Genomic DNA, 24,239 nt, shown 5'->3' on the forward strand with positions numbered 1-24,239 from the left:
GGAGGGCAGAAAATTATCTGAAAGTGTTGAAGGTGCAAGCAAGGGGTCAGAAAGCTAAACAAAAAATGAAGATTTTTGAGTCATTAAAAAATTTTAAAATAGACATGTGGGAAAACTCTGAGCAGAATTACCTTTTGGTAATGTCAGTAGATCTTTAAAAAAAAAAAAAACCCTGGAGACTCTACTAGCCCCCTTGAAATAATTTAATCTTATTCATTATTTTTATGAGATCTCTACTATTGTGCCAGACACTGGACTAATACTGGGGATTTGGTGACAATTTATTCTTTTCTTAAAGATTTATGTATGTATTTATTTATCACAAGGGCCCAAACACCTGCATTTTCTTCTGCTTTTCCCAGGATATTACTAGGGAGTTGGAATGGAGGTAGAGCAGCTGTGACATGAACAAGTGCCCTTATGGGGAGCTGGAAACACAGGCAGCAGCTTCACTGGCTTAGCTCCTATACCTGCCCTGGGTGACAAACTTTTATAGAGATCCTATGAACTTGGGTGGAGCTTTTGGAGGACAGAAGAGTCATGTTTCTTATGTTTGTCATTTCACCATGTCAGACCCCCAGTAAATTATCAGCCCTTCTGGGTATCTATACTTTCTCATATCCTCCTCTTAATACTTTGTGCTGTCTCCCCTTGACCTAGTACTTTAAGAATGTATTAAAACACTTACTTTTTCCTTGCAATGGGGAATTTCCAGACAATTACTTGTATTTGGCCAAGATCCAAATCCACAGAGTCAGATCTTAAACCCTAACTAAAACATCATATTAAGATGATTATGTAAAGGGCATTGTGCAAGGACAGATTTTTAGGAGACACCATGGTAAAGCTGTTTCACAATGAATAGGTGATTCTGTTTCATTTTGGGAAAAGGACACAAGGCCTTAAGTACAAAGACAATAATTTTTGTAAATAAAGATTTTTTTAAAACAAATCCTATCATCAGTGGTCCTTTTCCCTATTTTCTTTTCTTTTAAGATTTATTTATTTATTTGAAAATCAGAGTTACAGAGGGGCAGTGGCAGAGACAGAGAGGTCTTCCATCCACTGGCTCACTCCCCAAATGGCTGCAATGACTGGAGCTGGGCCCATCTGAAGCCAGGAGCTTCTTCTGGGTCTCCCACATAGGCTCAGGGGCCCAAGGACTTGGGCCATCTGCTACTGCTTTCCCAGGCCACAGCAGAGAGCTGGAGTAGAAGTCGAGCAGCCAGGACTGCAAGTGGTAGCTTAACCCACTGAACCACAGCACTGGCCCCAAGATTTACTTATTTATTTGAAAGGCACAGTTACACAGAGAGAGAAGGAGAAAGAGAGAGAGAGTGAGAATGTTCCATCTGTCAGTTCATTCCTCAGATGGCCGCAATGACTGGGGCTGGGCCAGGCCAAAGCCAGGAACTCCTGTGTAGGTACAGCAGCCCAAACACTCGAGACATCTTCCACTGGTTTCCTAGGCCATTAGCAAGGAGATGGATTAGAAGTGGGGCAGCCAGTACTGCAGGTGGTGGCTTAACCCACTGAGCCACATTGCTGGCCCCAAGGAAAAGAATTTTGCTACCTGTGGACATCGATTCATTTTTAAGAATTATTTAGGGGCTGGCACTGTGATGCAGTGGGTTAAAGCACCAGTCTGCAGCGCTGCATCCCATATGGGCACCGGTTCAAATCCCAGCTGCTCCACTTTTGATCTAACTCTCTGGTATGGCCTGGAAAAGTAGTGGAGGATGGCCCCAGTCCTGGGGCCCTTGCACCCACATGGGAGACCAGGAAGAAGCTCCTGACTCCTAGTTTCAGATCAGCTCAGGTCTGGCTGCTGCAGTCATTTGGGGAGTGAACTAGTGAAATGGAAAACCTCCCTCTGTCTCTCTGTCTCTCTCTCTGGCTCCGCCTCTCTCTGTAACTCTTTCAAGTAAATAAAATAAGTCTTTTTTAAAAAAGAATTGTTTAATGAGATTCTATTTCATGACTAGTACAGCATAATGCTCCATATAGACACAAGTAAATGTAAAATACAGACCCGTCTCTAGCTGATGTTAAGGATTCTAAATAGAAAAACATTGTGAAGTTAAAGAATACTATAGAGAAATAGAACTCCCATCTCATCCACCTATGCCCCCTCTCAGTGAAGCTGTTTTGATTTCTCTAGCCTCTCTGATCACACTGGATTATAGCCTAGGTGTAATCAACCCTGCTCCTGTCTTTACCCTAGATTCCTCTACCCCTTTGTTACCAGAGACAGCTGTGTCAGAGTTCTTGTTGTCTCTGCACAAGAAAAGAATTCCACATGTGAGAAAGTAGCAGTAAACATGACAGTGAAGTTTAACCAAAAGAATACACTTGACAGACCAGCTGGGCATCTCAGGAAAGAACTAAGAGCCCACTCTGCTTTAGACTGCAGGGTTTTGTTTTAATATTTATTTGTTTGAAAGGCAGAGTAACAGAGAGAGAGGGAGAGAGATCTTCCATGGGCCAGGCCCAAGCCAGGAGCTCGCAACTCCATTCAGGTCTCTCAAGTGGGCAGCAGGGGCCCAGGTACTCAGGCCATCGGCTGCTGCTTTTCCCAGGCACATTAGTAGGGAGTTGGATCAGAATGGAGCAGCCAGGACTAGAAGTAGTGTTTATATGGGATGCCCAGGTCGCAGGCAGCCGTTTAACTCCCTGAGCCACAACGTCAGCCCCTGGACTGGAGTTCTAAAGATGTGAGTCTGGTCCACCATTTTTCCTTCCCCCTTCTTCTTTTAGGATATTGCTTAGTGGAGGGGCTTTCTGGCCATGGAATTCATAAAATTCCTCCCAGGACTCTACCAGTACAGGGCTATTGGTTCTCATAGCCCCCTTTGGAGCAGGCTAGACAAGATTCCCCTAAGCTGCCCCAGGGAGAGGGCTGGGACCACTATAAGGTTATGGAACAAGGGCAAGACTTTTGATGCACAAATGCTGGTTCTCTTCCAAAGCTTACTTCCACATTTCTTCCCTCATTCAGCCACAGAAAAATTCAGCCCCTTGCACACACATAAGTTAATGTCTACCTGGATACCTAATCCCTTGATTTTCCCTCTCTTTATTAATCTCTTTATTTGTTGACTGTTATTCGGTCAAGGATTTCCTTTCCTCCTGATCCCAGGCTTTAGAGTTGCTGGAGAAAATCAAGTCGCTGGGTGTTCATAATTTTGAGCAGGCTGCGATGTAATATTTTGTTGTTGTTGTGTTTTAATTTCTCAAATGTTTCATGTTTTTATTTAGCTTTCTGACTCCATACTTGTGCCTTCAACACTTGCACTGCTCCTCCATAAGGAAAACATGCTTGATCCTGTCGCAGACACATTTAACACACATGGAGCCACCAAAGACACTGCTGACATGGGTTTTCGTTTTAGACAACCTCATCAGAACTTTTAGGTCTCCCAGCTCGAACCCCTCGAAGTTTGGGCACACGCCATAGGCAGAGTTTGGTGCCTTCCCAATGCAATGTAGTTTTTTTTTTTTTTTTTTTTTTTTTTTTTAAGATTTGCTCATCCATTTGAAAGGCAAAGTTACAGAGAGGCAGAGGCAGAGAGAGAGAGAGGTCTGTCTTCCGTTGGTTCACTCCCCAGATGGCTGCAACAGCAGGAGCTGCGCCGACCCTAAGCCAGGGGCCAGGTGCTTCTTCCCGGTCTCCCATGCGGGTGCAGGGGCCCAAGCACTTGGGCCATCTTCTACTGCTTTCGCCGGGCCCAGCAGAGAGCCAGATCGGGTGTGGAGCAGCGTCCATATGGGATGCCGGCACTGCAGGCGGCAGCCCCTCAATGTAATATTAATAGGAAATCTGCACGTAGGTCTTGGGAAGTCAGGAAGTATATTATACTAATTATATTGACAGGGAGACCTCGAGATCATTTTAAAGAACTGCAGTAAATACGGGAGACATTTGCATACATACATCAGAAAGAAATCTGTGCTAAAAATCAGGTTGCAGAAGAGAACGGCCAGGAGTGCTCGTAAACACAGTGACAGTCCAGTTCTCACTCTGACGCCCTCGCTTCCAGGCAATTTTTCTCTTTAGAACTGCGCACGGTCAGGCTGCGAAAAAACTCAGTTCCGCCCCTAAGACATCTCGCGATATTTTGAGGTCCCACCTTCCGCCCCCTACGGCGGGAACACTCCGGAAGTGGCCGCACTCTATGCAGCAGCCAGCTGCCGGAAGTGACGTCACTCTCCCAGAATCCTTGGAGAAGGAGAAGCGGGTTCCTGCGTTCCACATGCAGCACAGCGTGGAACCTCCGCGTCACGCGGTGTGATTCTGCGGGAGACGTGCGCCTTTGTGCTTTGCCAGCCGCAGCCTAGCGCGCTTTTTGGGGGCCGCGCGTTGGTTCTCGTGCATTGCTGTAAAGCCCGTGGCGGGCCGTGCGGCCCCCTGACCCGGCTTCACCATGTTGGTGCTGTTTGAAACATCGGTCGGCTACGCCATCTTTAAGGTAGGTGGGAGATGGAGCCGTTGGCCAGGGAAGGCTGGTTCGGACTGAGGAGGAGAGGGTCAGACTTAAGGAGGGGATGAGACTGCCTAGGATCGCACGGGAGCTTTTTAGGGCCCCGGGCTCTGTAAGGGGAAAGGTCTGAGAAGGCCTGTGTTTCGGTGGTGAACACGTGGCCCCGCCGTTTGGGGAGACTCGTCCTGCGTTGAGGGGTTTGGCTGGGTTCAAGACGTGGACGGGAGCTGTGTGAAGAGTTTTGCAGGTTGTGCAAGCCATTCACATTTTATTCCTGGCGTTTTAAAGATGGATCGAAGGCTTTTAGGAATGACGATATAATGTGCCTTAATTTAGTAAGGTTTTTCTGTGCGGGTACTAGATTGTGGGGAAGTAAGAACCGAAGCAAGGATATTTTTGCGTTAATTGAGGAAATGAAATCGTTTTGGATTAAGGTTGGGTATGGAGGGAAACAAATGTGGAGAGAAGTTCTTAGTAGAACTGACAAAATTGACCGATGGATTGAAGGTGGTCTTGGGGTTTAAGAACTAAGTTATTGAGTAAGAATGTTGTGGGAAACCCTAAGATTTAGAATTTGGGCTGTGCGAAGCTTCTCTTGTCTGTTAGAATGCAGTTGTGTAGATCGTGCAATTCGGTGTTTCAGATTGGAAGATCTGGGTTGTGATAATTTGAGATTTGGTTGTTTCAAGTAGGGAAAGTTTGGAATTAAGAGTTCATCAGACGGAAATGGATGAAGAGCGGGCCCTCCCTGCAGTGGGTTGCTAGCTGTTAGGATATCTTAAGTTGACGGCTTGCCATGTGCCGGGCGCTCTTCTGAGCTGAGCAAATACAGCACCGAGCCAAAAGCAAATTTTTCATATGTAATAAATATTATATACATATATTAGTTTTATGTGTGTTGGTAGAAAGCCAAAATTGCCTTCCATAATATGTATACTACGATTCTAGTTGTGACTCAAACTAGTCAAGTGTGTAGTTTGGATGCGGAAAGTGTACAGAGTTTCTCCTAAAGTTTCACTTGTGACTTTTTTTTACACTTGCATTTGATATTTCAAATATTTGTTGTTTTTAAGAAAATCAGACAAATAATGGTTTTTAAAAACGGCAGTTTTGCTTAGTTTTCTTTCATTGGAATCTGTAATTGCAGTCCTGGCGAGAGCTCTGGAGCTTGTCTGTTGTGCTTTTCTCCAGTTTTGGGGGAATTTTATCAGAATTATGTAGGATTCTGCGGATGTCCCCAGTTCTCTGAGCCAGTGTTGTCTGTTATATTTTGAGTCTGTCTGTCAGTTAAGTCCATTGTAAACTTCCTCATTGTTTTCTTGCCATTTACTTCTCTGCAAGTTATGTTGGAAATCAGGAAATTGTGGTTTATGTAGCAAAGTATATTGGATACATAAGTTGGGCTTGAACATAATGAAATGTTGATTAATTTATAATTGTTTGGAATGGATTTTGAATAAATATAAATAGAATTATACAGTAATGGACAATTTTGTGAAAAGGAATTCTACATTTTGAGAAGGGTAAATATTACAATATGGGAGTTATCAGAAAAAAGTGTACATAATGTACAAGGTTTTAGCTTCCTTTTCACATTCTTTCAAAATGCAGGTATCAGATGATATTGGTTACATGAAATTCATGCTTTGATAATGCTGTAGTTTTTTCACTTCAATTAAGGACCTAGTACATACCTACACATTTATAGTGATTCAAAAAATGAGACTTTAGGAAATTTCTTATTGCTCATTGACAAAATTGTATATATGGATGCAAAGACAGTATGTAAAAAAAAACTTAGTTACTTTCAGAATATTAAAAAACCCAACCTGTGTCTTGTGTCACATGGCACACAGTATAAGATTAGACGATCTTTAGTTTTGTTAATCTCAGACTTTTAGCTGTGCTGTCCAACATGGTAGTACTAGCCACATGCAGTTATTGCATGCTTGAAATGGTGGTATGGCTGCAGAAGTCAATTTTTAATTCTAACTCGTTTAAATCTTACCTTGCACTGTGTGGCTGTGTAGTTTGTGTAGCACTGTTTCTTTTTCTCAAGGTTTAGAAGAAGAGGATTTTGATGTGTATGCCAAATGTTCAGATATAACCTGCTTACTGAGCAATATGTTACATGCTGTATAACTCACCTCGTGTTTTAGTAAACTTTGTACAATTATGTCACCTCTACAATCTAGTTTTTAAACACTTCATTCCAAAAAGTTCTCACGCCCATGTTCATGTCAGTCTCAGCTTTCTGTATAATTGTGTTTCTTCTAGAGATTTCACATATGTAGAGTAGTATTTTAGTTTTTTGTGGTAGGCTTTTTTTTTTTTTTTTTTGACAGGCAGAGTGGATAGTGAGAGAGAGAGACAGAGAGAAAGGTCTTCCTTTTTGCCATTGGTTCACCCTGCAATGGCCGCTGCGGCCGGTGCATCTCGCTGATCTAAAGCCAGGAGCCAGGTGCTTCTTCTGGTCTCCCATGTGGGTGCAGGGCCCAAGGACTTAGGCCATCCTCCACTGCCTTCCCGGGCCATAGCAGAGAGCTGGCCTGGAAGAGGGGCCACTGGGATAGAATCCGGTGCCCCAACCGGGACTAGAACCCGGTGCGCCGGCGCCGCAAGGCGGAGGACTAGCCTGTTAAGCCACGGCGCAGGCCGACTTTGTTTACTTGTCTTGATTCTTTTTGAAGATAACCAGTATTGCATATGTCAGTTTGTTCCTTTTTGGCAGTTCACATTTTAAACTATTTTATTGCTTCATCCTGTGCTCAGACGAGTTTCAGAAAACATTACTTGCCTATTGTGTCTGTGATAAAGTAAAACTTCAACATTAAATATTTGAATAAAGCAGAATATCCCAAATAATCCATTAAAATTAAAATGAAAATTAGGAAAACACTTTTTAAATACAATTGGTGGTGCCCTTTCCTGTTATAGATTCATTCATTCCTGTTTGCAACAGCAGATTTCTGGGCATGTGTGGCATTCTGTGGATGGTGTTTGGTTTTTGCTTTAGTCAACCTCTGTGCTCATCACTCATCATCAGATCTATCTCATTTTGTGCTAGAACTCTCCTATCCCTTGTATTCTTGTGAAGCAAATTCCAGACACTTAAATTTACCTGTAAATATCACTGTGTGTCTGTAAAACGCAAAGACTTGTCTTGAAACCAGCAAGTATTATAAAAGCAGTGCCAAAGATTTTAATGGTAGCCATGGTTATACACTGTATCTTCTTAGAGATAGAAATCATTTTATCTTAAAGTTATAAAAAATTTTTAAGATTTATTTATTTGAAAATCAGTTACAGAGAAAAAGGGAGGGAGATTGATCTTCCATCTGCTGGTATATTCCCTGGATGGTCACAATGGCCAGGGCTGGGCCAGGCCAGAGCCAGGAGCTTCTTTCAGGTCTCCCACGTGGGTGGCAGGAGCCCAAACGTGTGGGCCATCTTCCACTGCTTTTCCTAAACCAGTAACAGGGAGCTGGATTGGAAGTGGAGCAGCTGGGACATGAACTGGTACCCATGTGGGATGCTAGCTTTACCCATTATGCCACAACACCAGTCCCTTAAAGGTATAGAATTTAAATTTTTTTTTAAAGAATTATTTATTTAAAAGACAGAGTTACAGAGAAATTACATGCAAGCACACATCCATCTGCTGGTTTACTCTCCAAATGGCCGCAATGGCTGAGGATGGGCCAGGCTGAAGCTAAGAGCTTCTTCTAGGTCTCCCACATTGGTGCAGGGTCCTAAGCACTTGGGCCATCTTCTGCTGCTTTCCCAGTTGCATTAGCTGGAAGCTGGATTGGAAGTGGAGCAGCAGCTTTACCCTCTATGCCATAACACTGGTTACTAAAATGGATTTTGTATACAAATGCTTCCAAGTTTCCTGTGTGAAAATCAGTGATTAAAATTTTTTTTGAAGATTTATTTATTTATTTGGAAGTCAGAGTTACACAGAGAAGAGAGGTCTTCCATCCGCTGGTTCTCTCCCCAGATGGCTGCAACAACCAGAGCTGCGCTGATCTGAAGCCAGGAGCTTCCTCTGGGTTTCCCACGAGGGTGCAGGGGCCCAAGGACTTGGGCCATCTTCTACTGCTTTCCCAGGCCATAGCAAAGAGCTGGTTTGGAAGTGGAGCAGCCAGGACTCGAATTAGTGCCCATACGGGATGCTGGCACTACAGGCGGCAGCTTTACCCACTACGCCACAGCGACGGCCCCAGTGATTAAAAATTTTAGGGTGTCAGAGCAGTAGTGTAGGAGGTAAAGCCACTGCCTGCAGTGCTCACATCCCATATGGGCACCGGTTCTAGTCCCTATAGCCGCATGGGAGACCTGGAGGAGGTTCCTGGCTGCTGGCTTAGGGCTAGCCCTGTCCCGGCTTTTGTGGCCATTTGGAGAGTGGACCAGTGAATGGAAGACTTCTCTCTCTCTGTAACTCAGTCTTTCAAGTGAATAAAATAAAGATTAAAAAAAATTTTTAAGACGGGCTTACATTGTGATGCAGCAGGTTAAGCCACTACCTGCAACATCAACATTCCATATAAGCACCAGTTCCTGTCCCACCTGCTCCACTTCCAATCCAGCTCCCTGCTAATATTTCTGGGAAGTCAGTAGAAGATGACCCTTGGTCCCCTGCACCCACATGGAAGACCCAGATGGAGTTCCAACCTCCTGGCTTTGGCCTGGCCAGCCTTCGTTGTTGAGACCATTTGGGGAGTGAACTAGCAGGCAGATAGTTTTCTCTCTTTCCCTCTGTGTCTGCCTTTGCCTAACTCTCCATATCTGTCCCTCTGCCTTTCAATTAAAGAAATAAATCTTCAAATAAAAATTCTTTTAGACAAATGTCAAATGAAAAATGTAATGATAGCTCTCATTTTGTTGACACCGTCTCTAACATTAATGCACTCCTCAATGTGTTGTGGCTCGATTGGGAACATAATAACCAAGGTTTTGTTTGTCATGAAGGAAGTTTTTAAAGATCTTTGGATGGACTGAATCACCATAATTTTATGACATTTCCCTTGTTGCTTTAACTTTAGTTTAAGAATGGTGATAATATCTTCCAAATATGCCAATTTTTGTTGCCCAAGTGTTATCTTGAAATAAAAATTTCACATTTTATTCATGAGTCATATCCCTTCTTTGATACACATCCTCTTGACAATCATTGAACTTTGGACATGGTTAGCTGCAAGCTCTAAGCAGTTTTGAAAAGTTGAGAATATTCTGTGAACCAAATGTTTTTGTGTTGTCATGAGCTTTGGTGTAATATATTTAGATTCTAAAGCTTCATCATACATAACTTAGCTTATATAATTTTGATGCCTTATACAATGCTTTACAGTTGTTTATTGCTCCACTACTTTTGATTCCTTTATAGTTTTTCCAGTTTGGTTTATATTGACCAACTTTTCAAGTTCTGTAAATACATCTAATTCAGCCATGTGTGAAGTTAAGTTTAAACAACACACAGATTATTCTAAAAATCTTTCCACTCATTTGACAAATTAAAGATTTTATACAGCTTGCAATATTGTGTTCCTGTCATTGAAAAAATAATGTATTAGACAATGACAATAAATATTTGATTATGAATTTGATAATATGGTACTTATCCACAAAGTATAGTTTTTAATTTTTTTCCAAAAAAATTACACAATTTTGCCTGTACATACTTGAATTCATTAAAGTTAACACACCAGTCCAGCCTGCCGGCTATTTTAAAATGTCGAAGTTTCAAGTGTGTTGAATATGTAGGAGGGGTGCCTTTTAGGATTGATCTTACCCTAACCTATACATGAACAATTGACATATCACATATAGTGTTGGTGAGGGTGTAGGACAATGAGAACTTTTACTCACTTTTGATTTAAGTGGAACTGTTAGAATCTCTTAAAGCAGCTGACAACATCTGTCAACATAAAATATGCAAATCCTACATTATTAATTCTGTTTCCAGTAACTTGCTCTACAGAAATAATAGCATGTTTGCAAATACAGGGTATGTTTTCTGAAGCGTTAAAAAGGAAAAAATACAAATGTTATATCAGGGTAAAAATGATGACATTTATGCAATTCTAGATGGTTAATCTTTTTTTTTTTTAAGATTTATTTATTTATTTGAAAGAGTTACACAGAGAGAGGAGAGGCAGAGAGAGAGAGAGGTCTTCCATCCACTGGTTCACTCCCCTGATGGCCGCAACAGCCGGAGCTGCGTTGATCAGGAGCTTCTTCTGGGTCTCCTATGAGGGTGCAGGGTACCAAGGACCTGGGCCATCTTCTACTGCTTTCCCAGGCCATAGCAGAGAGCTGGATCAGAAGTGGAGCAGCCAGGCCTCAAACCAGTACCCATATTGGATGCTGGCACTGCAGGCAGTGGCTTTAGCTGCTAAGCCACAGCGCTGGCCCCCTGATGGTTTATCCTAAAATATGTTTGTGATAAATGTGATAGCTAAAAGGATGTGTAAACATGCTTTGTAGACATCTTGAGGAGTATATACCCCTAAAGGTTAATGAGTGTCTCATTGATTAGCTGTGCCCTATTTTCTTTTGTATTTTAAAATTTGTTACAGATATGTCTTAACAATTGATGGCAAATGTATAGTGGATAAGAAAATGAGTTCATTATTTTAGTGAGAAATAGCTTTCACCACCCTCATTTTATGTGTATAGTTGTACTTACGGAGTATTGCTATGTATGCCTAAACTGTGTCATTTAAAGGAAACTGTTTTATTACAGGTTCTAAATGAGAAGAAACTTCAGGAGGTTGACAGTTTATGGAAAGAATTTGAAACTCCAGAGAAAGCAAACAAAATGTAAGTAATATTGAAAGTAAGAATTTAGTAGTTAACATAAGATTTTGTTTTGTGCTTTCACATTTTTTTTTATTGTTTCAGGGAAAATGTTGTTGTAATTACAGATGTTTTGCCGGCACCGTGGCTCACTTGGCTAATCCTCCGCCTGTGGCACCGGCATCCCATATGGGCACCAGGTTCTAGTCCCGGTCGCTGCAGCTCTCTGCTGTGGCCCGGGAAGGCAGTGGAGGATGGCCCAGGTGCTTGGGCCCCTGCACCCGCATGGGAGACCAGGAAGAAGCAAGCACATGGCTCCTGGTGGCTTCAGATTAGCACAGTGCCAGCCGTAGTGGCCATTTGGGGGGTGAACCAACGGAGGGAAGACCTTTCTCTCTGTCTCTCTCTTTCACTGTCCAACTCTGCCTGTCAAAATAAAAAAATAATAATAATTACAGATGTTTTATTTGGAACATAGGCCATGTCTACTAATTATATTAGCTGCAGACTTAATTGGACAGCACCCCAAAATTACTATTTTATAGGATATTTGAAAGCACAGGTTGGGAATTAAGTATAAATTTCCATTAAAGGTAGTAATTTTTCAAAGCATGGAATTCTGACTGATTTTACTTTTAATTTCTCTAATATCCAAACTTTAAAAAAGAGATTTGAAAGTCAGTTAACTTTTTTTAATATTCATTTATGGGGCTAGTCCTGTGGTGTAGCTGGCATCCCATATGGGCACTGGTTCAAGTCCTGGTTGCTCTGCTTTTTTTTTTTTTTTTTTTAAAGGATTTATTTTATTTTACTTGAAATTCAGAGTAACAGAGAGAGAGGTCTTCCATCCACTGATTCACTCCCCAAATGGCCACACCAGTCAGTCTGGGTCAGGCTGAAGCCAGGAGCTTCATCTGGGTCTCCCACAACGGGGCAGGGCCCAAGCACTGGCACCATCTTCCACTGCTCTTGCAGTCACATTAGCAGAGCTGAATCAGAAGTGGAGTAGCTGGTGTTCGAACTGACATGTGTATGGGATGGCTACATTGCAGGTGGCAGCTTTACTCACTATGCCACAAATGATGGGCCCCTAATATTCAAACTTTTAAAGCTTGCATTGGAAGTGGAGCAGCTGGGACTTGAACCAGCACCATATGGGATGCTGGCACTGCAGGTAGTGGCTTTACCCGCTATACCACAGTGGCGCCTCCCACCCCCCACCCCCACCTCCCCGTATAACTTTGATGCCCAACTTAAGCAATGAATGATGAGAGTTGACTTTTGTTAAGGTAGAGTCAAAGTGGCTTTTTTTCCATCTGTGAATCACTTTGTGAGATAGCTATTTGGCGAATGTGGTCCTAAGAAGGACCTCACTGATCCTCTTAATACTTTTGATTTGGAGGGGTCCATGCTTTAATTATGTTTATGGACACAAGTGGATATTTGATAATTCATCTGTTATTGCTAATAGCACAAGAGCAGGATTCTTCTTAAGCTTGCCTGGAATGTCAAACCCACATAAATGGCAAACTAAACTAAAGGAACTAGATACTCAGCATTGATAGTGGTAAAACTCCCAAATTTCAAAGAACCTAAATATTGTTGATAAAAATATAGAAGTGAACAAATGCCACTTTCAAAGGGTGGAGTATGATGAAATCACTACTTTTCCCTAAAGTGTTTGTATTTTTAAGTGTATTATTTAAGGAACCACCACCATGCTCCCTTAACACTTAAGAAAACCTTGTTTAAAATAACACTGTATTAGGCAAATAAAAGACTAGTTCCCCCCACCCCGCCTTTTTTTTTTTTTTTTTTTTTTTTTTTTTTTTAAGGATTATTTGAAAGCAGAGGGTAGAGTTACAGAGAGAGAAAAGAGAGAATCTTCTGTCTGTTGGTTCCCTCCCCAAATGGCTACAACGACTAGGGCTGGACTAGGCAAAAGCCAGGAGCCTGGAATTTCTTCCAGGTCTCCCGTGTTGGTAACAGGGGCCCAAGCTCTGAGGCCATCCTCTGCTGCCTCCCCGGGCACATTGCAGGGAGCTGGATCAGAAGCAAAGGAGCCAGGCTTCAGCTAGCACTGATGACATTGCAGGCTGTGACGTAAGCTGTAGAGCCACTCCACTGGCCTCAGTTTTCCTTTTGTAAGTGTTATATGCTTTGCTGGGTTACTTTGATTCATCGTTGTCAATGATGTATTCTTGTTGGAACTGAATCCAAATGATCTAACTCAGATATTCGTCACTACCACTGAGACAGCGATGAATTAGCTATGCAAAATGTTGCTCTGCACTTAAGCGTATCAGGAATAAGAGGTGCTAAATGTGGGTAACAGGAATCAGATCTGACAGTAAGCTTATTTTTTTTTAAGGCTTTATTTATTTGAAAGGCAGAGTTAACAGAGAGAAAAGGAGGAGCAGAGAGAGAGAGGTTGGTCTTCCATCTGCTGGTTCACTCCCCAGTTGGCTACAACGGCCAGAGCTGTGCCGATCTGAAGCGAGGAGCCAGGAGCTTCTTCCAGGTTTCCCACATGTGTACAGGGGCCCAAGGATTTAGGCCACCTTCCACTGTTTTTCCAGGTTAAAGCAGAGAGCGGGATTGGAAGTGGAGCAGCCGCGACTTGAACCTGCGCCCATATGAGTTGGTGGCACTGCAGGCGGCGGCTTTAACCACTTTGCCACAGCGCCGGCCCCAATAAGCTTATTTTTTAAAATGACATTTGTATTGGGTAGAAAGTGAATGCCAGGGGCTGCCAGTGTGGCATAGCTGGTAAAGCTATCACCTGTGATGCTGACAGCCCCTTTGGGTGTTTTCCTGAATGCTCCACTTCCAGTCCAGTTCTCTGCTAATGGCCTGGGAAAAGTAGCAGAAGATGGCCCAAGTGGTTGGTTCCCTGCCTACATGGGAGACCTGAAAGAAGCTCATAGCTCCTGGCTTTGGCTTGGCCCAGCCCTGGCCATTGCAGCCATCTGGGGAGTTAATCAGTAGATCTCTCTTTGTCTCTCCCTCTCTCTTTCAAATAAGTAAATTTTAAAAATAGGACATGGTATTTAAAAAAAAGAAAGTGAATGCCGTGAGATTCCTAACCTCAGGGGCTTAAGAAATTTTTCTTGGGTGAATTTTATGTTATATTTTAAAACCCATCTATGTCCTCTTTACCATTGGCCTAAGTTACCCTCAAAGCCTGCAACTTTATGCTTCTTCAAGCATTAGTAGCCCAACATTTGGAAAACCTGGTCATTTCATGAAAAATATGTAACTGCCCTGATACCCCAATGACAGGCAAGTTTCTTTTTATCGATTTGTGCCTTGAAAACATTCAACATTTGTTTTTCAGCTAGGTAGCTTTTGCAGAAACAATGTGTACCCATAACTTGGTTCTTTTCTCTTTTTTTAATTTTAGAGTAAAGCTAAAACATTTTGAGAAATTTCAGGATACAGCTGAAGCATTAGCAGGTAAAGTTAAAGACTGGAAGCTTGCTTTTTTTTTTCTTGCTCTTAATATTGGCGATTAATTTTCCTTATTAAATGGTGTTTGATTCAGTTACCTGAGTTAACCTTACTTGATGTTGTCAATGATGCATTCTTAATGGAACTGAATTTAAGTGATCTGACTCAAATTCGTCACTACCACTGAGACAACATTGAGTTAGCTTTTTTCACCATAGGGCTTGTTTTCCCTCATGTGATGAGAGGTGAGAGAAGTTAAATTGATCTCCCTGTGGAAACCAACAGCATAATGCTGAAGCACAATTCAGTAAAAGCTGTTCTACAAGGGACCAAGGTAATGTGGTCAAGTGCATTGTAGTCCAAGTGTAAAACTTGAGAATGGCTAGGATTCACAGTTGGTAAAATAATAAGCACTCCAAGAGTATACTTTTTAGCTCAGAAAAATCTAGTAAAAGGGAAAGAAAAAGAAGTGATTTGGTTGGTTGGCTGTTTGTTTTAATACAGAGCTGCAGAAAAGCTCAAAATGTTATGCTTAAGGAGGGTGTAATTTTTTTTTTTTTTTTAAGATTGAGAGGAATGGATGACTTGACTTTCAGCTAGACCTATAATTGACTTCGGTAGGTCAAGTGTTAGAGGTAAAATAGAAAGGGCAGATGTAAAACCCAAATCAGTTTTTTGATTTCTTAAATTATGCATCACAAATTAGTTAAGTATTTGGTGGCGTAACTTGAAAATGAAGGACTATAAGGAAGACTTCTTGTAAAATAAGGCAAGGATTTGACACATGGAAGTTAATGTCTTAATCAGCCACAAGAAAGGTATAGTTGCCAGTGTGAAGATTGGGACTCCCACCAGACTTGCCACCTTAACCTTGGCAGAGGGGTCAGCTGAAAAGAAACACCAGCAATGGGGCCAGTTTTCTCTAGTCTTTACAAAAATTGTTCTACGATTCGTTCATCATCGCATCAGTATTTAGAACCACATATAAGCAATAAGTATGGGTAAAATTTGGATGTATTTCCAAGAAAGATTGTGTTAGCAATCTTCAGCTTTAGGGGGTATTGTCTACATGGTAAGAATAGCTGGAATTTTGAAGAGCGGCAGCCCTGATCATTGGACTCTTCGGAATTCCTGTTCATATACACTTTTTCATCTGTATGGATTTTTTTTTTCTTTAAAGGTTTATTTATTTCAAAGGCAGAGTAACAGAGGGAGTGACAGGTAAAGAGATCTTTCATATGCTGGATCACTCCCCAAATGTCCACAACAGCCAGTGCTGGGTCAAGCCAAGACCTGGAATCTGGAACTCCACCTGGGTCTCCAACTTAGGTGCCAGGGGCGCGAGTACTTGGGCCATCTTCCATTGCCTTCCCCAGGTGTTTTGGTTTTGTTTTGTTTTGTTTTTTAAGACCTATTTTTATTTATTTGAGAGAGGTAGAGACGGGGTGGAGGTCTTTCATCCGCCAGTTCACTCCCCAAATGGCCACAGTGGCCAGAGCTGAGCTGATCCAAAGCTGGAAGCCAGGCAGAAGCCTCCTCCAGGTCTCCCACATGAGTGCAGGGACCCAAGGACTTGGGCTATCCTCTGCTGCTTTCCCAGGCACATTAGAGGGAGCTGAATGGGAAGCAGAGTAGCCTGGACTCAAACCAGTGCCCAAATGGGATGCTGGTGCCGCAGGCTGGGGCTTTAACCCACTGTGTCATAGCACCAGCCCCTTCCCCAGGTGTTCTATGGGGGATGCTAGCATTGGAAGCAGCAGCTTAATCTGAAATTGGCAACTGTTGCCCCCTAGGGTGCACAATAGCAGGAAGCTGGATTGGAAATAGAGCCAGGAAGGACTGAAAGCAAATACTCTAATATGTGATAATTTAAGATGCTGTGCCAACCGGATTCTGTCCCGGTTGCCCCTCTTCCAGGCCAGCTCTCTGGTATGGCCTGGGAAGGCAGTGGAGGATGGCCCAAGTCCTTGGGTCCTGCACCCGCATGGGAGACCAGGAGAAGCACCTGGCTCCTGGCTTTGGATCAGCGCGGTGTGCTGGTTGCAGCGCGCTGGCCGTGGTGGCCATTGGAGGGTGAACCAATGGCAAAGGAAGACCTTTCTCTCTGTCAAAAAAAAAAAAAAAAAAAAAAAAAGTGCTAAGCACCTGCCCCAAGTTACTATAACTAGCTAATGTATCAAACACATAATGTTGTCAGATTTGTGCTCATCACTTCGAAATTGTCATTCAGTCCTTGAAATAATCCCATGAAATTTGAAGCTCAAAATGTCTTTGAATTCTTCTATGTGACTTCTTTGTATTTGAAATAATTAAACGGGAAAAATGCATACTAGGTGAGGATTTAAAGTCAGTCCTTGGGACTGGCTCTGTGGTGTAACAGGTAAAGCCACCCTGCCTTCAGTGCCAGCATCACATATGGGCACCAGTTCAAGTCCTGGCTTCTCCACTTCCAATCCAGCTCTCTGCTACGTCCTGGGAAAGCAGTGGAATATGGCCCAAGTCCTTGGGTCCCTGCACCCGCATGGGAGAACCGGAGGGAGCTCCTGGCTTTGGATCAGTGCAGCTCCAGCCGTTGCAGACAGTTGGAGAGTGAACCAGCGTATCTGTCTCTGCCTCTGCCTCTGTAACTGCCTTTCAAATAAATAAATCTTTAAAAAAATAAATAAAGTCAATTCTCTCCTTTTTAAGTTTCTTTTTTTTTTTTTTTTTTTTTTGACAGGCAGAGTGGACAGTGAGAGAGAGACAGGGAGAAAGGTCTTCCTTTTGCCGTTGGTTCACCCTCCAATGGCCGCTGCGGTAGCGCGCTGCGGCCTGCACACCGCGCTGTTCTGATGGCAGGAGCCAGGTGCTTATCCTGGTCTCCCATGGGGTGCAGGGCCCAAGCACTTGGGCCATCCTCCACTGCACTCCCTGGCCACAGCAGAGAGCTGGCCTGGAAGAGGGGCAACCGGTACAGGATCGGTGCCCCGACTGGGACTAGAACCCGGTGTGCCGGCGCCGCAAGGCGGAGGATTAGCCTGTTGAGCCACAGCGCCGGCCCTTTTTAAGTTTCTTGAAGACAGAGATGTCCTTCACTGTCAAATTGTTAGCTTCTCTAACAGAATCAAATGTTTATAATGAATGTTTTTGGGTAAGTGGATGAATGAAAGCACTGGGCTCTTCAGGAACCTAATCATAGAAACCTACAGTGCCTTTCCTATTTTATCAGAAAATTGAACATCGCCTTATTACTAAGAGCAGAGTGCTTTCACAGGAATCAACTTCCATCTCCTCCGTAAGGCAATTGGAACAGGATAAAACCAAGCGGCACTATATGGCACAGTGTGTGCTGTGCCTTCAACCGTGTGGTTTTGGGAAGAGTCTGCTAGAGTACAGTGTAATGTGAAGACTCAGTCTCAGTGGCAGGAAGTCATATGCCACTTGTGTGGAGAGGCTTATTTGCACTTTCCATTCCATTTATATTATGGACCGCAATTAACAAATTGTTCTTTTTAAGAAAATATGTTTATTTATCATCTCAGTTCAAAAATAAGCTTTTCTCAGGGCTGTCTTCGGCAACTTGATGTCGGAAAATTTCTTTATGAAGGAAAGATAAGTGTAAATGTTAGAATAGATCCAGAGTAGAAATTTTACTTTTAGAAATACATTTTGGGCGGGCGCTGCGGCTCAATAGGCTAATCCTCCGCCTTGCAGCACCTGCACACCGGATTCTGTCCCAGTTGCTCCTCTTCCAGTCTAGCTCTCTGCTGTGGCCCAGGTGCTTGGGCCCTGCACCCGCATGGGAGACCAGGAGAAGCACCTGGCTTCTGGCTTCAGATCAGCACTGTGCGCCAGCCGCAGCGGCCATTGGAGGGTGAACAAACGGCAAAGGAAGACCTTTGTCTCTATCTCTATCTCTCACTATCCACTCTGCCTGTCAAAACAAAAACAAACAAAAAAAGAAATACATTTTGAATAAGAGAGAGAACTAGGATAAAATTCAAGGTACACCAGGTTACAAAGATAATACTGAAGATTAAGAACTAGGAGCAAGAAGTTGAATTTTAAAACTTTATTTGGACAAGTGTTTGGTGCAGTGGTTAAGGTGCTGTCTAGAACACCCACATCCCATATCTGAGTGCCTGGTTTGAATCCTGGCTCTACTTATAATCTAGTTTCTTGCTAATGTGCACCCTAGGAGGCAGGCATGACTCAAGTACTTGGGTCCTTGCTATCCATGTAGGTAGCATACCTTGAGTTCAGAGCTCCTAGTGTTGGCCTGGCACAGTCCTGACTGTTGAAGGTTTTTGGGGAGTGAATCAGCAGGTGGAAGACTTCTCTTTCCCCTCCCTCTCACCCTCCCTTCTTCCTTTCTTTTTTAAGATTTATTTATTTATTTGAAAGTAAGAGTTACACAGAGAGACAGAGGGAGAGAGAGAGAGGTCTTCTATCCACTGGTTCACTCCCCAATTGGCCGCAACGGCCGGAGCTGCACTGATCCAAAGCCAGGAGCCAGGAGCTTCCTCCAGATCTCCCATGTGGGCGCAGGGGCTTGAGAACTTGGGCCATCTTCTGCTTTCCCAGGCCATGCAGAGAGCTGGATCGGAAGTGGAGCAGCTGGGACTTGAACCGGTGCCCACATGGGATGCTGGCACTACAGGCAGCGGCTTTACCCACTACGCCATAGCACTGGCCCCGCCAGATGCTTTTGTCCTCAGATTTCATCTGCCCAGATAACAGATGGAATGGACTTAATTCTAATGACTGAAGACGGGATCTGGAGAGAAAAGCAAGTATCTGGCTTACAAAGCACAAATTATCTGACCTTAGAAACTGACTTTTGTTCCTGCCAGGCATGCTGTAACCTCAGCCAGAAGCCAACCAAATGTTAACCCCAGATGTGAGTCTAGAAAATGGAAGAGTTGGTCTAAGGAAGAATGAGAGTTAGAAATTAGGAGATTTAGGATTTCACAGAAATGGGAGCATTGCCATTCAGTAGGAATATCAAGCCTGTCTTATCTGAAGAGACACAGGAGAGCAAATCTATTTGTCTTCCCAAAACAGATGGTGTCTTAAGATTTCAGGATTCTTTGAGTTCATAAGAGGTTTTGTTTAACCTAGGGGAAGGAACTCTGAACCTGGTTTCCCTCCCGGCTCTGGTGGGAAAACAAGGGAAGATCAGATCAGATGAGATTGTGCAATGTATAACTTTGCCCTTACAGTTTGAAAGTAAATTATAAGTCTAAAGTTACGGTAAATTCAGGCTTTTTGAAAGGGAGTGTTTGTTTTGCTTCATTTAAAAAAAAAATTTTTTTTTTAAGGTAAGCCCTCACAGTTAAAAAATGAATTAACTCCTTTGTATTTCTTTTTCCTGAAAAGCATTCACAGCTCTGATGGAGGGCAAAATCAATAAGCAGCTGAAGAAAGTTCTGAAGAAAATAGTAAAAGAAGCTCACGAACCTCTGGCTGTAGCTGATGCTAAACTAGGAGGGGTCATAAAGGTAAAGTCCTGGTTCTTCTGCTGGTCAGATCTCGTGTATGACTGACTCCCTGTCATAAACCCTTATCCTTGGTCCTTTTTACCTTAAGGCTACATAATAGTTGATTTCTGTGAGGGTTAGCAGAACCAAGCATGTTAGTACACATGCCTATTCATTTTAGAAAATAGGGGAAAACAAAGATGATATTAAAAACTAGCTTCGGCCGGCGCCGTGGCTCAACAGGCTAATCCTCCGCCTTGCGGCGCCGGCACACCGGGTTCTAGTCCCAGTCAGGACACCGATCCTGTCCCGGATGCCCCTCTTCCAGGCCAGCTCTCTGCCGTGGCCAGGGAGTGCAGTGGAGGATGGCCCAAGTGCTTGGGCCCTGCACCCCATGGGAGACCAGGATAAGCACCTGGCTCCTGCCATCGGAACAGTGTGGTGCGCCGGCCGCAGTGCGCTACCGCGGCGGCCATTGGAGGGTGAACCAACGGCAAAAGGAGGACCTTTCTCTTTGTCTCTCTCTCTCACTGTCCACTCTGCCTGTCAAAAAAAAAAAAAAAAAAACTAGCTTTAACTCTGCTGCTCATATTATCTGTTAACACCATATTTATATCATGCCATGTTTTTGTTTAGACACATTTTTTTCTTCCAACAAAAATTGAATTGTGACTTTAAAAAACATTGCTGAGATTTTTATTTACTTATTTATTTTGAAAGCCACTCTAAATTTGCTCTGTAAATGGCTGCAACAGTCAGGGATGGGCCAACCCAAAGCCAAGAGCCAGGAACTCCATCTGCATTTCCCGTATGGGTAGCAGGGACCCAAGTACTCTCAATACTGCCTCCTAGGGTTTGCATTAGGAAGCTGGATTGGAAGCAGTACTGAAACCAGGAACTTGATGTGGGCATCTTTTAAGCAACATCTTAAACTATTGTAACTGCCCACCCTTGACGTTTAATTTTTTTGTTTTAAGATTTATTTATTTGACAGCCAGAGTGACAGAGATCTCTGCTAGCTCGCTCTGCATTCCATATGGCCACAACTGTTGGAGCTAAGCCAAGTCAAAGCCAGGAACCTGAAGCACCATCCTAGTCTTCCACATGGTAGCAGGGGCCTAAGTACTTCGGCCATCATCTGTTGCTGTCGTAGGCACGTTAACAGGGAGCTAGATTGGAAGTAGCTTACCGGGACTTGAACCTGCACTCATTAGTGGGATAGTGGTGATGTAAGTGGCACCTTAACCTGCTGTGCCACAGTGCCAACTCTGTGGCTGTTTAACGTAAATACCAGAAGACATTATTAGAAGGTATAATTGCTTGAGATAATAAATAAAGTGAGAGTGAAAAGACAGGAAAAGTAGCCTGTCAAATAGGAAAAAAAAAAAACAGTTCCAGAGCCACTTGTGATTGGTTGAGCTGCAGTGGTTGGAGTACATACTGGTAGGTTAATAATTATGATCCTAAGCATATAAATATACCTCTGATTAATGAAGTTAGGATTATATTATAGATCTCTTCAGGTAGAAAAAACCATGTGAAATGGCAGCAGTGTGCTAAAGAGGGTTTTGGTAAGTGAGAATTGTTAAGTAGTTCATTTATTTTACTTATCTGAGAGACAGTTACAGAGAGTGAGGCCAGTTTTCCATCTGCTGGTTCACTCCCTAAATGTTGCTATAATGGGCCAGGCCAAACAGGAGCTTCATCAGGGTCTTCCATGTAGGTGGTAGGGGCCAAAGTATTTAGCCATCTTCCGCTGCTTTCCCAGTACGTTAGCAGAAAGCTGATTTGAAAGTGGAGTTGAGACTTGACCAGCGCTCATATTGGGTGCTGGCTTCATAGGCAAAGGCTTAATCCATTGCATCACAGCGCTGGCCCCAAGAAGTTCATTACTTCTAATACTGTCAAACAATAAGATTTTCTGTGATAAGTCTCTACATGCTTTAAAGTGTCCATGAGTGCCATGAGAAATGCCATGCGTTTCTGTTAAAACCCATACATTTTAGCATTTAGGAAGAAGGCAGACTTTCAGTATCCTAAGGCCATAAAACATTAATTCCATATTGAGTCCTGCACATATCTATATTTATTATGCTCAAAAGAAAAAGTCTGTAAGAATGTAGTGTGGTAATCTGCTTGAGTGGTTGTGTGCACACGTAGTATAAATCAGACACAAAGTCATTTTGCCAATTGGTCGAATTATGGGTGTTTTTTAAAGTTTTTTCGTTTGAGTTTCTCTTTTAAAACCTTATGCTGGGGGCTGGTGCTGTGACTATTAATTTAATTCTCTGGCTCTCATATGGGCGCCAGTTCTAGTCCTGGTGCAGCCCTGGCTGTTGGTGGTCATTTGGGGAATGAATCAGCAGAAGGGAAAATTCCCTGTCTCTCCTCTCTCTGTAACTCTTTCAAATAAATAAAATAAATCTTAAAAAAAAAAAAAAAAAAGTGGAGCAACTAGGACACAAAGTGATGCCCATATGAGATGCTGGTGTCATGGGCAGCAGTGTAACCCACTGCACAACACCAGCCCGTATACAGGTCTATTTCACTGTATGTATGCAATCATATGTATAAAAGACTATATACTGCACTATGCTGAAGAATAAAATAAAGAATAATAAAAAATAAGAATAAATATTTCAGAAAAATTTGTTACACAAATGATACACAGCATAAGGCATTTTTTTTTTTTTAAGATTTTATTTACTTATTTAAGAGGAAGAGTTACAGATAGCGAGGGAGAGACAGAGAAAGGTCTTCCATTCACTGGTTCACTCCCGAACTGGCTGCAATGGCCAGAGATGAGCCACTCCGAAGGCAGGAACCAGGAGTTTCCTGCAGGTCTCCCACGCAGGTGCAGGGGCCCAAGGACTTGGGCCATCTTCTGCTTTCCCAGGCCACAGCAGAGAGCTGGATTGGAAGAGGAGTAGCCGGGACTAGAACCGGTGCCTGTATGGGATACTTGGGCTTCTGGACCGCATTGGGAGACCTGGACAGAATTCCAAACTCCTGGCTTCCACCTGGCTCAGCCCTGGCTGTTGGTGGTCATTTGGGGAATGAATCAGCAGAAGGGAAAATTCCCTGTCTCTCCCTCTCTCTGTAACTCTGCCTTTCAAATAAATAAATCTTTTTTAAAAACCAAGACTTACAGGTTTATGTATATATTACCATACGTGTATCTGGAAATATTTAAGAGATTCTATATTTGTCTGTAGAGAAAGAGGCTAAGATTCAGAACTTTCTCATTTAGTACCCTCTGAATAGTATTTCCTTTTAAATATATAATATTTAAAGTATGTATTTTATTAAATATTTATTTGCATCTCCTTGAAAGATGGAGGGAAAGAGATTCCTCTTCCACCTACTGGTTCACTCTCCAGATGCCTACACAGCCAGGGCTGAGCCAACCGGAAGTCAGGAATCTGGAACTTCATGCAAGTCTTCCATTTGGTTCATAGGGTTTCAGAACGTAAGCCATTTTCTGCTGCCAGCCAGGATGCGTTATTAGGAAGTTAGATTGGAAGTGAAAGAGCTGAGCTAGAACCAACACACCAATATGAGATGTGGGCATCCCAGGTGGAAGCTTGGACCATTGCGCCACAACAACCTGCCCTCTTGTGTTTTTTATTGAAATGCTGTACTTAATGGGAAGTAGTAAAAGATGCCCTCAAACCAACAGACAGGGACGAAACTATTAAATCAAGTTGCTTTTATCTTTTATAGCTTTTGGTTCATACAATCAAGCTGTCTTTCAGGAAGCTTATATCATAATTGACTTCTACCATAAATGTGTAGAAGGGTTTTTACACAAACCCATTAGAGGCTACACTTGTCAAACTGAGAAATTCATGTTTAATATTTGAGAAATAGATTCAGTAAAGCTTTCTTAAATACATTTGTTCTTGTTCCTTTAGGAAAAGTTGAATCTCAGCTGTATTCACAGCCCTGTTGTTAATGAGCTTATGAGAGGAATCCGCTCACAGATGGATGGATTAATCCCTGGGGTAGAGCCACGTGAAATGGCAGCTATGTGTCTTGGATTGGCCCACAG

At 42.9% G+C, this 24,239-nt stretch overlaps 1 protein-coding gene and 2 non-coding genes across 5 annotated transcripts in view; all 3 read left to right on the top strand.

Moving 5' to 3' along the window:
- Positions 1-4,219: 4,219 nt before the first annotated feature.
- Positions 4,220-24,239, top strand: part of NOP58 (NOP58 ribonucleoprotein) — a 34,781-nt gene continuing 14,761 nt past the window's right edge. The window contains exons 1-5 of one of the 3 annotated variants that reach the window (XM_062190031.1): positions 4,220-4,469; positions 11,227-11,303; positions 14,683-14,735; positions 20,088-20,209; positions 24,103-24,239. In XM_062190031.1, coding sequence (XP_062046015.1) covers positions 4,425-4,469; positions 11,227-11,303; positions 14,683-14,735; positions 20,088-20,209; positions 24,103-24,239 — 434 coding nt within the window. In that variant the 5' untranslated portion in view covers positions 4,220-4,424. Of the gene's footprint in view, positions 4,470-11,226; positions 11,304-14,682; positions 14,736-14,817; positions 15,064-20,087; positions 20,210-24,102 lie in introns of those variants that run through there. The other 2 variants (XM_062190032.1, XM_062190033.1) reach the window with 2 other exon arrangements.
- LOC133768712 (small nucleolar RNA SNORD70) lies at positions 13,457-13,545 on the top strand. The gene has a single exon (XR_009867058.1). It is a non-coding gene; the product is annotated as a small nucleolar RNA SNORD70 (small nucleolar RNA).
- LOC133768715 (small nucleolar RNA SNORD70) lies at positions 14,842-14,928 on the top strand. Its single transcript, XR_009867059.1, has one exon. It is a non-coding gene; the product is annotated as a small nucleolar RNA SNORD70 (small nucleolar RNA).

Source organism: Lepus europaeus, chromosome 1 (assembly GCF_033115175.1).
Source record: "Lepus europaeus isolate LE1 chromosome 1, mLepTim1.pri, whole genome shotgun sequence".
Classification (NCBI taxonomy): domain Eukaryota; kingdom Metazoa; phylum Chordata; class Mammalia; order Lagomorpha; family Leporidae; genus Lepus; species Lepus europaeus.